Source organism: Jaculus jaculus, chromosome 4 (genome assembly GCF_020740685.1).
Source record: "Jaculus jaculus isolate mJacJac1 chromosome 4, mJacJac1.mat.Y.cur, whole genome shotgun sequence".
NCBI classification, from domain to species: Eukaryota; Metazoa; Chordata; class Mammalia; order Rodentia; family Dipodidae; genus Jaculus; species Jaculus jaculus.
This window is the reverse complement of record NC_059105.1, coordinates 73969164-73985864: the sequence shown is the minus strand read 5'-3', so window position 1 is coordinate 73985864 and position 16701 is coordinate 73969164. Positions and strand designations below refer to the sequence as shown.

General features: G+C 40.1%; 1 protein-coding gene and 1 pseudogene across 5 annotated transcripts in view; both read left to right on the top strand.

Annotated features, from left to right (window-relative positions):
* Scn2a (sodium voltage-gated channel alpha subunit 2) overlaps window positions 1–4808 on the top strand; it is a 140917-nt gene extending 136109 nt beyond the window's left edge. For all 5 annotated transcript variants that reach the window (XM_004651906.2, XM_004651907.2, XM_045146903.1 and 2 more), the window contains one exon: window positions 1099–4808. In XM_004651906.2, the coding sequence (XP_004651963.2) occupies window positions 1099–2294 (1196 nt within the window). In that variant the 3' untranslated portion in view covers window positions 2295–4808. The remainder of the gene's footprint in view (window positions 1–1098) is intronic.
* Window positions 4809–11892: 7084 nt separating this feature from the next.
* On the top strand, window positions 11893–12967 carry LOC101617469 (annotated as a pseudogene).
* The last annotated feature ends 3734 nt before the right edge of the window (window positions 12968–16701 follow it).

The window sequence follows — 16701 nt, the reverse complement described above, 5'->3', positions numbered from 1 at the left end:
AATATTTAAATCAGCGTGAGCACATAACTCAGATTATGTGAATAAGTGTTCTTGGCACTATATTTATTATGAAGAAAATATTCAGAAAATGTTAAGTTTAGTGAAAACAACAGAGCAATACTTTTCACCATTTATTGATGCTGTAAGCCAAGGTTTGGGAATCAGTTCCAAGTGAGGCTGCCTCTGAAGTCTTTGTTTTCTTGAGTACATATCTTCAATTGTCTCAGAGAGCAAAAACTCTCATCGGGAATTCTCTTCACAAGCATGCAATTGAGAATTATGTGTTTCATCTTTCAGTTCTTACACAAATAGTAAGGCTAATATTTTGTACAAATCAATCTATTCCTGTGATTAGCTGCGCATCTGGATACAAGCTTTGCTATGTCACTAGACCTTTACTAGTTTGGTCTTCATTGGATAAAAGCTATATTTTCAAACATTTATTGGCAACCTCCTTTGACATATACAAAGTTCCCTATTCAAAATCCCCTCCCTCTACTTTTGTTTGTTCCCCCTCCACAATACCCATTCCACTGAGCCTCTTCCAGTTTCCAGCTAGTCCCTCTTCTATTGTGATGTCATATTTCTTTCTCCTTTTTTTCCCTCGTATAATGCATCTCTTGTATAAGTAGAAACAGCCACTGTGAGGTCATGAATGCAATGGCCATTTTGTGTCTGGAAAATAGTACTGCAAAGCATTCCTCCCCCTATTTTGGTTCTTACATTATTTCCTCCACCTCTTCCACAATGATCCCTGAGCCTTGGAGGGTGTGATAGAGATGTCTCATTTAGTGTTGAACACTCCCCAGTCAGTAATATGGGCTATTTTAATGAGGAAAAATTACCATAAATATTTTCATTTATCATAAAGTTCCTAATGGTATGACTGAGCATGCCAATTTCACTTTAGTAAAAAGTATTTCAAACTATATATATACACACACATATATATATACATATATATATGTACATATATATAGATATGTAGATATACAGTCTTCTATATTCACATTTTGTAAAACTAGATAGTGCTTATCTTCTAACGTAACATTTTATTTGCTGCTATCAATAATGCCAATGTTTGCTGATTTTCCGTAGGAATGTTTCTGGCCGAGCTGATAGAAAAGTATTTCGTGTCCCCTACCCTGTTCCGAGTGATCCGTCTTGCCAGGATTGGCCGAATCCTCCGTCTGATCAAAGGAGCCAAGGGGATCCGCACGCTGCTCTTCGCCTTGATGATGTCCCTTCCTGCCTTGTTCAACATCGGCCTCCTGCTCTTCCTCGTCATGTTCATCTACGCCATCTTTGGCATGTCCAACTTCGCCTATGTTAAGAGGGAAGTTGGAATTGATGACATGTTCAACTTTGAGACCTTCGGCAATAGCATGATCTGCCTGTTCCAGATCACCACCTCGGCAGGCTGGGATGGGTTGCTGGCACCTATTCTTAATAGTGGACCTCCAGATTGTGACCCGGAAAAAGACCACCCAGGAAGCTCAGTGAAGGGAGACTGTGGGAACCCTTCTGTGGGGATTTTCTTCTTCGTCAGCTACATCATCATATCCTTTCTGGTCGTGGTGAACATGTACATTGCTGTCATCCTGGAGAACTTCAGTGTGGCCACTGAGGAAAGCGCAGAGCCCCTGAGCGAGGATGACTTCGAGATGTTCTACGAGGTCTGGGAGAAGTTCGATCCCGATGCCACCCAGTTCATAGAGTTCTCCAAACTCTCAGACTTCGCGGCTGCCCTGGATCCTCCTCTTCTCATCGCAAAGCCAAACAAAGTCCAGCTCATCGCCATGGACCTGCCCATGGTCAGCGGAGACCGGATCCACTGCCTGGACATCTTGTTTGCTTTTACAAAGCGGGTTCTGGGCGAGAGTGGGGAGATGGATGCCCTGCGCATACAGATGGAAGAGCGATTCATGGCCTCGAACCCCTCCAAAGTCTCTTACGAGCCCATCACAACCACTCTGAAGCGCAAACAGGAGGAGGTGTCTGCCATTGTTATCCAGAGAGCTTACAGACGTTATCTCCTGAAGCAAAAAGTGAAGAAAGTTTCATCTCTATATAAGAAAGACAAGGGCAAAGAAGGCGAGGGAACACCAGTCAAGGAAGAGATCCTCACTGATAAACTCAACGAGAATTCAACTCCAGAGAAAACCGACATGACCCCTTCCACCACTTCTCCTCCTTCCTATGACAGTGTGACCAAACCAGAGAAGGAAAAATTTGAAAAGGACAAATCAGAAAAGGAAGACAAAGGGAAAGATATCAGGGAAAGTAAAAAGTGAAATGAAACAAAGAACATCTCATTTTGTGATCAAATGTTTACAGCCTGTGATGGTGGTGTGTTCGTGTCAACAGGACTCCCTCAGGAGGTCTATGCCAAACTGACTGTTTTTACAAATGTATCCTTAAGGTCAGTGCCTATAACAAGACAGGGACCTCTGGTCAGCAAACTGGGACTCAGTAAGCCAGAGAACCAGCAAGGACAGGAGGTTTCTGTCTTCACAACCAGCTGACACTGCTGAAGAGCGGGCAATGGCTACTTAGACGACTGAAAGCAACTGCAGGGGGAGGGAAGGTACATGTTTAAGTTCGACATGTGACACTTGATGCCAGTTACCTGTCACCGCTGTTTGTGTTTTAACTGCCACACCTGCCATATTTTTACAAAACGTGTGCTGTGAATTTATCACCTTTTTTGTTCAACTCACGGGTTGTTTACTCTTATATGTGACTATTTTTGTAAATGGGTTTATGTTTGGGGAGAGGGTTTTGAGAGGGAATTTGACATTTCTCTGTGTATAATGGGATCTATTTTAAATGAGGGCATGCTGCAATTCTCATTCACACATAAAAATATCACATCACAAAAGGAAAGAGTTTACTTCTCATTTCAGGATGTTTTTAGATTTTTGAGGTGCTTAAATAGCTATTCATATTTTTAAGGTGTTTCATCCAGAAAATTTTTAATGTGCCTGTAAATGTGTCCCATAGAATCACAAGCATCAAAGAGTCATTTTATTTTTACATAATCCATTATATGTACATGTATATATGTATATATGTATATGACCATGTATATACATATATATGTATACACACATGCATACATAGGGAGACACATGCACCATTTACATAGTCATTCAATGTCCTGGCAGCATGACTATAACATTTTTGATAAGTGTCCTTTGGCATAAAAGAAAAATATCCTATCCGTCCTTTCTAAGAAACCTGACTTGACCAAAAAGCATTGCCGCCACCACTTTATAAAGTTGATTCTTTTTCCTGCAGTATTGTTTAGCCATCTTCTGCTCTTGGCAAGGTTGACATAGCGTATGTCAATTTAAAACAAATTAAAGTCTGCTTTGTAAATAGTAGTTTTACCCAGTGGTGCATGTTTGAGCACACAAAAAAAAATGATGATGTAAGCACAGTATTTATTGCATCAAATATGTACCACAGTAAGTATAGTTTGCAAGCTTTCAACAGGCAATACGACATCATTGGTTCCATTATAGTTTGAAGCTGTTGCTGCTGCATGTTATCTTGCCAATGCTGCTGTCTCTTACTCCTTCCACTGTGCGGAAGTCTAATATGGGAAGCCATATGCCAGTGGTGATGTGAAGCAAAGTGTTCTCTTGAGACATCATTCTTCATGTCACTGAGCAATAGGTTGCAGCTAATGATGAAGAGCTTCTTGCTTTTTTCTCTTCCAATCTTAACTGAGCACTCTCTGGTCAAATCCTGACTGTATAAAAACATGTCGCAAGCTGCTTAGATCTGTTGAAAATATATGGTTAGAGTTTTCTAAGAAAAAAAATATAAATACTGTAAAAAAAAAAGCTCATTTTATTTTATTTTTCAGCCTTTTGTACATAAAATGAGAAATTAAAAGTATCTTCAGGTTGATGCCACAGTCACCTTGTTAGTTTTTGTTTCCAGCACTTTCAAACTAAAGCACTTCACAAACTAAGAGATAATGGACTAAGATGCACTGTTAGGTTTCTGCTTTTTTATTAGTACTGTAAACTTGCATACATTTCAATGTGAAACAATTCTCTCACTGACTTCAGTGTCCATTTGCTTTCAAATAGTAATGCCTTATCATTGAAAGAGGCTTAAAGAACGATCAGTTGATATTCTCAGTATTGCTTGAATCAGATGTTTCCATCCAGTCCCCCCCCCCAGCCCATCTCACCCAGTTCTACTCTCCAGTCATTTCCAGTGTTTGATTACACTAATATCTAGACATAATCTTATTGATCCAGATGGCACCAGAACTGTATCAGATATGGTATGGGATTCGGGCTTTCTTTTTTTTTTTTTTTTTCACAAAACCAGGTAGTGAAATTATATTACCAGTTACAGCAAAATGTTTTGTGTTTTCACAAGCAACCTTCAATATAGATTCTTTCTACTCAAGCTATTGACCTGTAGTGTGTTGGTGCAATGCATGCAGGAAAATCTGTTAACATAAAGAACGGTAAACCACATTACAATCAAGCCAAAAGAATAAAAGTTTCGCTTTTGTTTTGTATTTAATTGTTCTGTCTATGTTTCTCTCTTTGAAATGCCACTTAAAGGTAAATTTCTATCATGTAAAAATGATCTATCTGAAAAAAATACATGTAAAGATACACACTAAATACAATAACTCATCTTTAAATTTTTCATGGAATGGGAATTAATTAAGAAGAGTGTATTGGATAGCTAGTTTTAATACTGGCCAAAAACCTTAGATATGGTACCAGTTAGTATAGATGAAAGTTACAAAAATTAATAAAAAAAATTGACTAACATTTTAAGTTGTGTATCCTTTCTCCTTCCCCTCTGCCCATTGTTTGGTTCTGGTTTCCCCTTTGCCATGTCAATTCCTTCAAAATAAGTATTGAAATACTTCTTAATTTGCTTATTTATGTATTTGTTCATTAATTTGTTTCATGGGGGTGGGGGTTAGAGAACACCGTGAACATGTCTGTATTCTTTTTGGGGACAGAGTTTCTTGCAACTGCAAAAGAATGCCAGGTGATTTGGCCAATGAGCTTGGCTTTATGTGGTTGCTGTGGAGGATAGAACTCATATAGACAAACTTTGCAAACAAATATGTTTAATGTCGGAGCCATCTCTCCAGACCCACCTTATACATTTTTGGTCTATATTCTTCTATATCTTTCCATTCCTTCCATGGGCATTTAATAGTTTCCCTAGTTTTCCACTCACCAAATGTTCTATTTACTATAGTCTGAAGACAATGACACTTAGAACCTTAATTATATTCTACCAGTCTGTAAAGTCCATATACTGTCTATATATTCATTTTTACAATTGGCTCAGCAGAAATTCTAAGGTAGTTTAGATCTCAGTTGTTGATAATATAAAATATGTAATCAAGAACAACAGATTTGAGATGGGCATGGTGGCGCATGCCTTTAATTCCAGAACTCAGGAGGCAGAGGTAGGAGGATGGCCATGAGTACAAGGTCACCCTCAGACTACATAATGAATTCCAGATCAACCTTACCTCAAAAAAAAAATTAAAATTAAAAAAACAGAGGCTGGAAAGATGGCTTAACAGTTAAGGCTCTTGCGTATGAAACCTAAGAACCCAGGTTTAACTTCCCAGATTCCATGTAAGTCAGACGCAAAAAGTGACACATGTACAAGGTGGCACATGCATGTGGAGTTCGATTGTGGTGGCTGGAGGCCTTGGTGCACCAGTCCTCCTCCCTTTCTCTCTCCCTCTTTCTCACTCTCACTATCACTCTTGACCTTGCTGTCTCTCAACCACATAAAAAATAAAATTTAAATTTAATTTTTTTAATTACATATTTTGCTTAATTAAATTATTAACAGCACAAGTAATGCTTCTCAACTTTGATTGCATATTAGAATTACTTAAGAAGCTTCTGATAAAAATGCTGATGTGTGATGGTAGACCAAACCAACTTAATGCCAATCCCTGGAAATAAGACACCGACACTAGTGATTATAAGGTTCTTGTGTCTTGCTAAGCTTTGTATTTAATACCTTATTGATGGGAAAAGTCACTAGAATAGCCTATAGGGGAAAGGGTTAATTTCAGCTTACAGTCATGAGTGGGGCCATCATGGCACAAGCAGGAAGCTCTCCTAGGTGGAAGCAGTCTGAGTAATCTGCTTTGGAGCTGGGCTAATAAATTCAAGCTCCTCCTTCAGCAGCAAGGGTCCACTTTCCAAGGCTCCACCAGCTGAGAATGAAGTGGAAGACTTCATCACAAAAACATGAAGCTATGGGAGACATTTCACATTGAAACTACCACATTCTGCCCTTGGCCCCAGAGACTCATGAACCACCCATAATGCAAAATGTATTTAGTCCAACTTTAGAAGTTCCCAAAGTCTTCACCAATTCACCACTGTTCAAAGTCAAAAGTCTCAACTGAGACCCAAGGGTTATGATATGGTGCTGGGCAGTGTAACAATAGCTATATGCAAGCTGGAGCCTCACAGAACCAGGTACTGCACAGTCCATGGGGCTGCATGCCTCAGCAGTCCCAATCTCGCAGGGAAGGCCTAGAGGATTCTGGGAGAGCCACTGGTCTTCAGTCCACACTAGAAGGCTTGTGAAACTACCAGTGATCAAAAAGGATAGTTGAAACATGGTAGATGCATTCATGAGTGGACAGCAAGAGAATCCAAGTAAAAAACACACACCAGCATGAAGCATGAGTGCTGGGGTGGAGGGGGAAGGGGGGGGCTGTGTTCTTTAAGAACTCCTTTTTATTTAGCCCACCACCCAAAGGGCTACTTACTCTGGAGGAAGAAGAACTTCCTTCCTTAGTTAATCTTTCCTGGAAACATCCTTGCAGACCCACCCAAGAGTCATGTGTGTTACATTCTTCATAACCTGATCAATTTGACAATAGAACTTAACTGTTTCAGGAAGTTTTGAGAGCCAATGCTTTCCTTGTCCAATATTAAAAATGAATATTCTATTAAAAATGCATCAGTTCAGAACTTGTTTATTTAACTATGTACAGAGGATGTCAATATGCTTCTGACTTCCCTGTGCCCACATAAGCCAGATGTACAAGGTGGCACCTGCATCCAGAATTCATTTGCAGTGTCTTGAGGCCCTGGTGTGCCCTTTCTCTCTTTATCTATTTGCCTCTCTCTCTCTCTCTCTCTCTCTCTCTCATAAATAAATTTTTTAAAAAATTTTAAGTTAAAAGTAGCAATGAAGGAACTAAATCATAGAATGATCCCACAGATCCACAAAGAGTTGGGGGTTTTCTCAATTCATTTTGAATCAAAACATCTACTTCATGTCAACTCTGTAAACAAAGTGGAGAGATCAAAGGTGGACATTCGACTAAGGATTTAGTTCAGGGGTAAAGTACTTGCCAAGCTGGCACAAGGCCTTGTTGTGTCCCCAGTACTGCAAAGAAAAACAATTCACTGTATAGACTAAGACCTTCAGTCAGAGTTGAAACACCTGGGAAGTCATGCTGTAGACTGCTGGCCAAGAGAGATGGCTGACCTGCAGAATCAGCGATGATGTCAGCTGTGTTTGTACTGACAGTGTCCGCTTCCTGCCTGTGCTGTGCTAGCATTTACAGAGAGCTCATCGTCCCTTCTTTATGTCTAATTTATTGATTGATGATTGATGATTGATTGATCACTGCTGTATGTATGCATTTTTTCATGTTCTTATTTTTTCTTTGATGTTGCACCAGTCAGAGTGAAGCCATCTCACATGCAACCATGCAAAAACCTCAGGGTGTGTTACACCCATTTCTCCCCTTCAGGTTTGCTGCTCTGAACAGTGTTGTGATAGAAACCTGGATGACACATATGTGGTCATAAAATGTCATTTCTTAACAAAAGCAAAAACATGAAGGAGGTTTCTTCTTTTCCTTTTTTTCAGGAGGTTTCTTCTTTATGTGCATGTCAACTTACAGTAACAACTTGTCTTCTGTCACTGACTTAGGAGGAGCACAGGGCTGAAAAATTTTCCCTGTCCAATTTTATTCAGCTCCCCTACTAAAAAGCACAATGACAGTCTCAACTTTGCAAACTTTGGAGGGGTGAGACAACAGCCATTTGTTATCTTCTCTCTATTCAACTATTTTGCCTCAAATGTTGGCTTTTTCTTCTCAGAGAAATAAATCACCTCAGGGATTTCCTCTCATTTTGCAACTCCAGCTTTCAGAGGAAATATAAATAATCCCTTATGTGAAATTTATTCATTCTTCATTTTTTGCGTGTGTGTGAGTGGGGCCTCGTGTGTGTGTGGTGTGCATGCATGCATGCCCATGTGGCACCCCACAAGTTCCCCTTTTGTGTGGTGTGCTGGTCTAGGCCAGAAGGTCAGGTGTCTTTTCCATGGCCCTTTGCCAGATCCTTTTGGAGCCCAAGTCTGCTGATTCAGAGTTTGTAGATCTCTGCTCCCCTGAGGGACTCAGGTTAGCAGTGCATGATCATTGATGTGGGATCTGGAGATTCTAACTCTGGCAGTGCACAGGAAGTACACTTAATGGACGGGTCATGTCTCCAGGCCCCTCATGTGAAATTTAAAAGTGAAGTCTGTATTCCTTGGTAAAACAGATTTTCTAGTTGCAGGAAGACTGTTGTTTTCCTAAATGGTACTGAAGGAAATCCTGACCCAAGGGCCACTACTTGGTCCACATGTTCCTAATGAAGGAAAGTTATGCAACCATGTTTATGAGTAACTTGTTAAGACGTGGTTGACATCAACTCCGTGCATATTGTACATGGTGAGATGCTAGTCCAAGAGTTTATAAAATCAGTTTATGCTTATAATCTCTAAGACTATCATGTCTTATGTATCTATCACGTAAACACCCTCTCACACCCAGTACTTCAGGTAGTGTTCCTAGGTCATATGGTAAGTCAATTTTTAGGGTTTATTTTTATTATTATTTTTAGGTGCTTCCATACTAGCAGTGTATATGAGCTTTCTTTTGCCTGTATCTTTACCACATAAAGCCAGAAGCACAAGGAGGTACATGCGTCTAGAGTTCATTTGCAGCGGCTGGAGTCCTAGGCATACCCATTCTCTCTATCTCGGCGCCCCCCTCTCTTTCTCTCTGTCTCTCTAGTAAATAAAGAAATAATATTGTAAAAAGATTTCTGTATTCTATTCTTAGTTATACTATATATTTTGAAAAAGAAAATGACTATATTATTGTAAAAATCTTATCTGATAGTTTCAACTAATATCCTATCTTGATTTACATATTTATTCTATTTGATCAATCTTATATCTTTTACTTATTTGTAATTTTCCAAGTTTTAAAATTATATCCCCTTCCTTCCTATTCTCTTTTCCATTAAATTGTTTTGTTTTCTTTTTTTTTTTTAGGGCAAACTCTTTTTTTAATTTTATTATTAATTAGTTGTGTACTCAGTGAATGCAGTCAATTTGGTACCATTGTTAGGTTCATCCATGCCCTACCACCTCCCCCTGACCCCTCCTTGTTGAGGTATATGGGTCATGCATTCTGGAGTTAGCCCACATTTATGAGAGTTAGGAGAAATGTCTCTGCATATCATGACCCAACATGTGACTCTGACATTCTTTCTGCCCCCTCTTCAGCAAAATTTCCCTGAGCCATGTTGGGTTCATTTTTGGTCTGCTTCAGTGATGAGGTGTTGCCTCTGGGTCTCTGGATATCTGATTTGGTAGGAGTTGATTTTTCTCTGTGTTGATCTTCTTCACCCTTGTGCTGGTTCACCAAGAAAACAGCACCCTTGCTTGTTTCACCAGTTGTTCTTAGTTTCAGCCGGGGCCCTTTTGAGGTATGATGGGATGTCTCTCTCCTTAGGATCTATGTCTATCTGAAAAAGAGAAGAAGATTCTCCAATGGAGAGCAAGTTAGGTAGAAAGGTACTCATCATCTCCCATCGTTCATCCCTTTCTTTCCTTTCTTTTTTTTATGTGATTATTCTTACATTTTAGCCAAAATGATCAGTATTTGTATGCTGGTCTGGACCAGTATAGTTTTCTATACCAATAGCATCATTGCCAACCTCTTTCCTATATCCTATTTTTGTCTATTTTAACTTTGTCTTGACTGATCTGCAATAAATTAAACACTATATATTTACATAAGTTGAATGCTGTACATTCAAAACCTTCCAACTATTTATTCCATGTCTTACTATCTTTTTTAACTTTCAGTATATATCTGAGTATTTCCAAAATTTCCTGAAATAGTTTCCTTAAGAGTGAGATTACCTCTCCCTTCAATATTGATAGAATTTACCAGTAAATTAATCTAGAACTTCTTTGTAGAAATGTTTGTAAACATTAGAGAAATTAAAAACACAATTAGAACTAGAAATACAATTAATTAAAAATTAGAGATACAATTTATTTCAAAAGATGCAGAATCAAGCTGGGCAAGGTGGCACACACCTATCCCAGACCTTGAGAGGCAGAGGTAGGAAGATCACCATGAGCTCGATGCCACCCTGAGCCTACATAGAGAATACAGGTCAGCCTGGACTGGACTAGAGTGAGACCCTACCTTGAAAAACAAACAAAAAAAATAGGATACAGAATCAAGATTTTTATTTTCTGTTTAGCTATGATGAGCTGATCCAAGAATTTGTTCATCTAAATAAATGAATTTATAAATTGTGTATTATGACATTGTTATGTTTTTACTTTCTGTGGCATTTCTACCCATGTCCTTTCATTTATGACATTAAAACATTTCATTTCTTGGTTTCCTTCTCTGGGGATTCTGTAATTTTATTGGCATCCCACAGCCCAGCCATGGGAGCTGAGGAGATAGCTCAGTGCATAAAGCACTCTGCACTCAAGCCTGAGAACCCCAGGTCCATCCCCAGACACCACGTTAAAAGTAGGGAACCAAGTTAGGTTTATGTAATCCCAGCACATTGAGATGTGTGTGTGTGCGTGTGTGTGTGTGTGTGTGTGTGTGTGTGAGAGAGAGAGAGAGAGAGAGAGAGAGAGAGAGAGAGAGAGAGGAAGGGGGGGGAGAGAGAGAGAGAGAGACTTGCAAAGGAAAACCACAGAACAAGAGCCTCAGAGAAACCCAGCCTCCAATGAGGGGGCGCGGCAGCGACTTGCTCCTTGCTAGGACAAACAATCCTAACAGAAGCAGCTTGTGGGAGGCAAGGGTTTATTTCAGGCTTACTGATTCCATGGGAAGCTTCACCACGGAGGAAGAAGCTGGCTCATTTCTAAAGATCAGAGCACGGGGGGGGGGGGGGGGGGTCACAGCAGCCAGCAGCCGTGAACAGCCAGAGTTCACACACTTTTAGGGCTGGACTAAGAGATCTGCCTTCACTGACTCCTCCTCAAGCAGCCTGCAGGCGATTTAAAATGAAAACTTAATCCAAACTACCTCAAACTGGGCGTGGCGGCGCACGCCTTTAATCCCAGCCCTCGGGAGGCAGAGGTAGGAGGATCTATGAGAGATTGATGCCACCCTGAGCCTATATAGTGAGTTCCAGGTCAGCCTGGACTAGCGTGAGACCCTATCTCAAAAAAAAAAAAAAAAAAAAACAACCCTACCTTAGGCTATGGGGACATACATTCACATTCAAACTACCATAGGGGAGAGCTGTAGCCCAATCAGAAAATTGTCCTCTGGCCTCCATGGGATGGGAGATATTTTTCTCCAGCTATACTACTGATAGAGGCCTAATATCTAGAATCTACAAAGAACTCAAAAAAACTAAATTTAAAAAAATCAATCAATCCACTCAAAACATGGGGCAGAGAATTGAATAGGGAGTTCTCCGAGGAAGAAAATGCAAACAGCTAACACACACTTCAGGAAATGTTGGAGAACGCTGGGTGAAGACGGCTTCCCCAGCTGCGCACCCTGCCCCTCACTGACTGTAGACAATGGTGAAAGAAACCACTTACCATGTTGTTTTGGGGGTCAAACTCAATGCCAACCAGGAAGAATTGAAAAAGGCTTATAGGAAACTGGCCTTGAAGTACCACCCTGATAAGCATCCAAACGAAGGAGAGAAGTTTAAACAGACCCCTCAAGCTTATGAAGGTCTCTCTGATTCGAGGAAAAGGGAGACAAGGAGAGGTAAGAATGTTGTGCACCAGCTCCCATAACCTTGGAAGATTTGTATAATGGTGCAACAAGAAAACTGGTTCTGCAAAGGAATGTGATTGGTGACAAGTGTGAAGGATGAGGCGGTAAGAAAGAAGCAGTAGAGTACTGTCCCAACTTCGGAGGTCCAGGAATGCAAATAAGAATTCCTCAGATAGGACCGGGAATGGCTCAGCTAATGCAACCTGTGTGCATGGAGTGCCAGGGCCATGGAGAAGGGATCAGACCTAAGATAGATGTAAGAGCTTCAATGGAGGGAAGATAGTTCAAGAAAAGACGATTTTAGAAGTTCTTATTGACAAAGGCATGAAAGATGGTCAGAGGATAACATTCCATGGAGAAGGAGACCAATACCAGGAGTGGAGCCAGGAGAATACCATCATTGTGTTAGATCAGAAGGACCATGCTGTTTTTACTCGATGAAGAGAAGACCTTTCCTGTGAATGGATGCACAGCTTTAGAAGCATTGTGTGGCTTCCAAGAGCCAACATCCACTCTTGACAACCGAACCATAGTCATCACCTCTCATCCAGGTCAGATTGTCAGGCACGGAAATATCAAATGTGTGCTAAATGATGAAAGTATGCCATTTATCGCAGACCATATGAAAAGGGACACCTAATCATTGGGTTTAAGGTAAACTTTTCTGAAAATAGCTTTCTTTCACCTGATAAATTCTCATTGATGGAAAGCAACTCCTGAGAGGAAGGAAGTAGAACAGACTGATGAAATGGATCAGGTAAACTATTGGATTTTGCTCTAAATCAGGAAAGACAGTGCTATTACAATGGAGAAATACACAAGGATGATGAGCACCACCCCAAAAGTGGTGTTTGGTGTCAGACCTGTTAATGGAGCAGTGAATATCACCCACTGCTGGCACTGCATATGCAGTAGTGAATAAGTGAAGAACTGTAATCATAAGCTAAATATTTGCTACTGTTTTGTGTCGATATTCAACTATAGGAGTGTTTCAAAAATAAAATGAAGAAAAAAAATAAATATAAAATTTCTGACTTTGCCCTGTACATATGATGACTTTGATGTGCAAGATAAAGTTTAATATCTGTTTAAAAAAAAAAAAAAAACTTCTTTTAAAAGTTCCCCTACTATCAGGACATACATTGCAATTGACTTGGCAGAGTACATGACAAACGTAGCCTAAAATGAAATGTCTTTGACCCTTTATTGTTAAGCTATGGAATTAGAACTGTATTTCACTGGTAAGCAGAAATAGAGAACTTTGTACAGAGGTGTTGGTCTGTTTAGTTTGTATTACATGGACTCATTGTGGTGCCTGTGCATTGTATTACCTCAACCATTAATTGAAAGTGACATATTACATAATTTTGCCTGTGTTATTATCAGTGATAGAAAGGATACCTTTCTGAGGTCTGTCATACCTCATAGCATGCTGCAGCTTGAGGGCTTGTACTTCTAAAAGAATGCATTCCCTGCTGTGCCATCCTTTAAATGCACACACACACACACACACACACACACACACACACACACACACATATATATATATATATATATATACATACATATATATGTATATAATTCTATGTTGGCCAGGCCTAATAGCATTCTTTTTCCCTTCTCTTTGAACCATGATAGCCCTTCTAGAACTGGGTAACTTAGACCTGTACATGGAGGAATAATCTGCATGTAGAATCCAGGAAAGGGTTCTTTGGACATGTTAAAGTTTACAAATCATTTGACTTGGGCTCCAAAGTAACTGTAGCTTAATGTTGGTAGGATAGCAAATTATGATGAGTATCTTTAAGTGTATGTTTAAATTCACATGTTCACATGCTTAAATCTGGCTATCAGGATTTAAGCAATTATTGAAATGCATGAATGGCTCTTAATCTGCTGATTACAAAAAAATAAAAGAAAATGTTCAACAACCCTCACCAGCGGGGAAATGCAAATTAAAACAACTATAATATTCCACTTTACTCCAATAATTATGACAATCATTAAAAACATCAAACAACAATAAATGCTGGTGAGGATGTGGGGAAAGAGGAGCCCTCATCCACTGTTGGTGGGAGTGTAAACTTGTACAACCACTATGGAAATCAATACGGAGGCTCCTGAAAAAGATAAATGTAGAACTATCAACAGACCCAGTTATTCCCTTACTGGGCATTTACCCCAATGCTCCATGCTTCACTACAGAGATATTTGCTCAACCATGTTTATAGCTGCTCAATTCATAATAGCTAAGAACTGGAATCAACCCAGGTGCCCATCATTGGATTAATGGTTAATGAAGTTGTGGTACATTTATACAATGGACTTCTACCCAGCAGTAAGAGAAAAACGATACAATGAAATTTGTAGGAAAATGGGCAGACTCGGAACAGATCATGCTCAGTGAACACACACAATCACAGAAAGACAAACAAGGCATATTGTCAAAAACATCCACAGTTCCTAACCTGGATCAGCTCAGTTTGCTGTCATATCTGACAGGCAACTGGAGGCCCAGACAACAGAAATGGAAGGGTGTCCGGGGAGAAGAAGGGGAGGTTGGGTGGAAGCAAACACAAACCTAAACACAAAATGAACTGGTGCCATAGAAACTTTTATACTTGAAGTAGACTAAAAGATTTAACCCTTGGCCTAACATAGTGCTGCACGCTTTTAACTCTAGCACTTGGAGGTAGAGGGAAGAGAATCTCCATGACTTCGAGACCACCCTGATATTACATAGCGAATTCCAGGTCAGCCTGGGCTAGAGCAAGACACTACCTTGAGGAAAAAAAAAAAAAAAAAAAAAGATTTAACCCTGAACAGGCTTATGGAGGTGTGCCTGAAAAGAAGGAGCCTGTAGAGGGAGGTATGAAGTCAAACCATAAAACTTGTTTTTGGCTCTGGCCTTTAACTCCCAGTACCAGAGACTGGTTGCTACCCATAGTGAGCTTTTGATGGGAAAGACCTACGAGTTCCCCAAAATAAGACAGGCTTCTGTCAAAGCACTAGATTATCTACCTGAAGTAAAAGATAGACCCTATTGCTGAAGTCACCATATGCTGCAGGCACGGAACAGAGACCTGGCTGGAATCTGGAAGAGAGCCAGTCCCCAGACCATTAGCCCGTCTAGTGCTGGAAAGTGTTCCATGAGCTACTAGGGGAAAGGTGCCAACAACAGGGTGAGCATCCAGGGGTCTAAGCTGCTCAGAAGCAACCAGCCTGACAAGAAGTACATGCCAATGCAATGGTGGCACACAGCCTTGGTGGGTACCCAATCACTTTCTGATTGGCTAAGAAATCCACTCAGTGGAAAGGAACCCATATCTGGAAGTAGAAGTCAGGTCAGAATCCTATGAGACAAAGATTGTGCTCTCCAGTGTCAACCTCCCACTAGTCACTGGCTAAAAGAGGGCTACATTCATCAAAATCTCCCTAAATTAATAACACTTATTCCATTTAATGGATGCTAACTTCACTCTCCACTGGAAAATATGATTTTCTTTTTCAGAAGGTAGTGAAATCCAAGGAGATAAACCACCCTTCGCATCTTATCCAAGGCCCAGATGAATCCACAGGGGAATTGGGGAAACAAGCAAGAGTGCTGCTTGCATGGTGAGCCTGGCAATTAGTGCCAGGCTGAAGGAGACAGATGCTGAGGATATTCAACACACACCAAAGCAGAGGTTCCTAAGTGCTAATCACTGAAGTAGACTTAAAACACACCCACCAAGGCTCAGGAAAATTTGTGGAAGAGGGGCGGAAAGACTGTAAGAGCCATAGATTGGGATGTCATGCCCAGAGGCACTGCCCCTCCCTAATAACTGACAGCTGCTCCCACAAGGCATGGCTCACAACCCCATGGAGAATACCAGAAACCCCAATGAGGGGCCCAAGCAGAACGGGGCCGGGGAGGAGGGAAAACATGGTGCTAAATATGATGTAACCATACTAAGTGTGCTTGTAATAAATAAGAAGAAAGAAAAAAAAACTTTGATATAGGTAAGTCTGTGAAATAAAATTATTCTTCACTTTAAAAAAAAATAAGTAAACACTATTGTAATTGTTTCCACTAGGGGGTGGTGTTTCCATTGTTAATCACAAGCATTTTATTATTTGGGGTAAGGGAAGGATAATTCTTGCAAATTCTTTTTTCTGCTTATTTTGCATCTATTTGAGGTGTGACCAATGAAAGTAAATGCACAGTTTAGGAACTGTTAAGTAAATAATGTTTTTATATTTAAATGCATCTCTTAAAAAGGAGTCTGTGAATTATCTGTCTAGAAATGCTTTCTTCCTTTAAGCATAGATCTCACAGTTCAACAACAGACCTGACATGAGCAAACTGTGAAATCAGAGCAGTGGAAAGCACTTCAAAGCCTTGTGTGGAACAGAACCAGCGCAGTAAGTATTCATTTCCATGGACTCTCATTACCACTGTTTGGCCACATCAGCAAACTTCTTATATTCTTTCTCCCACTCATGAAATAATGCATCACTTAACAAAAATACATTATTGAAGTTCTTTATTGAAGCTCTTTCAGGAATAGCAAATAATAATTAGACCATCCTACCCTGAATAACTCTGACCAGTGGTTTGAGAA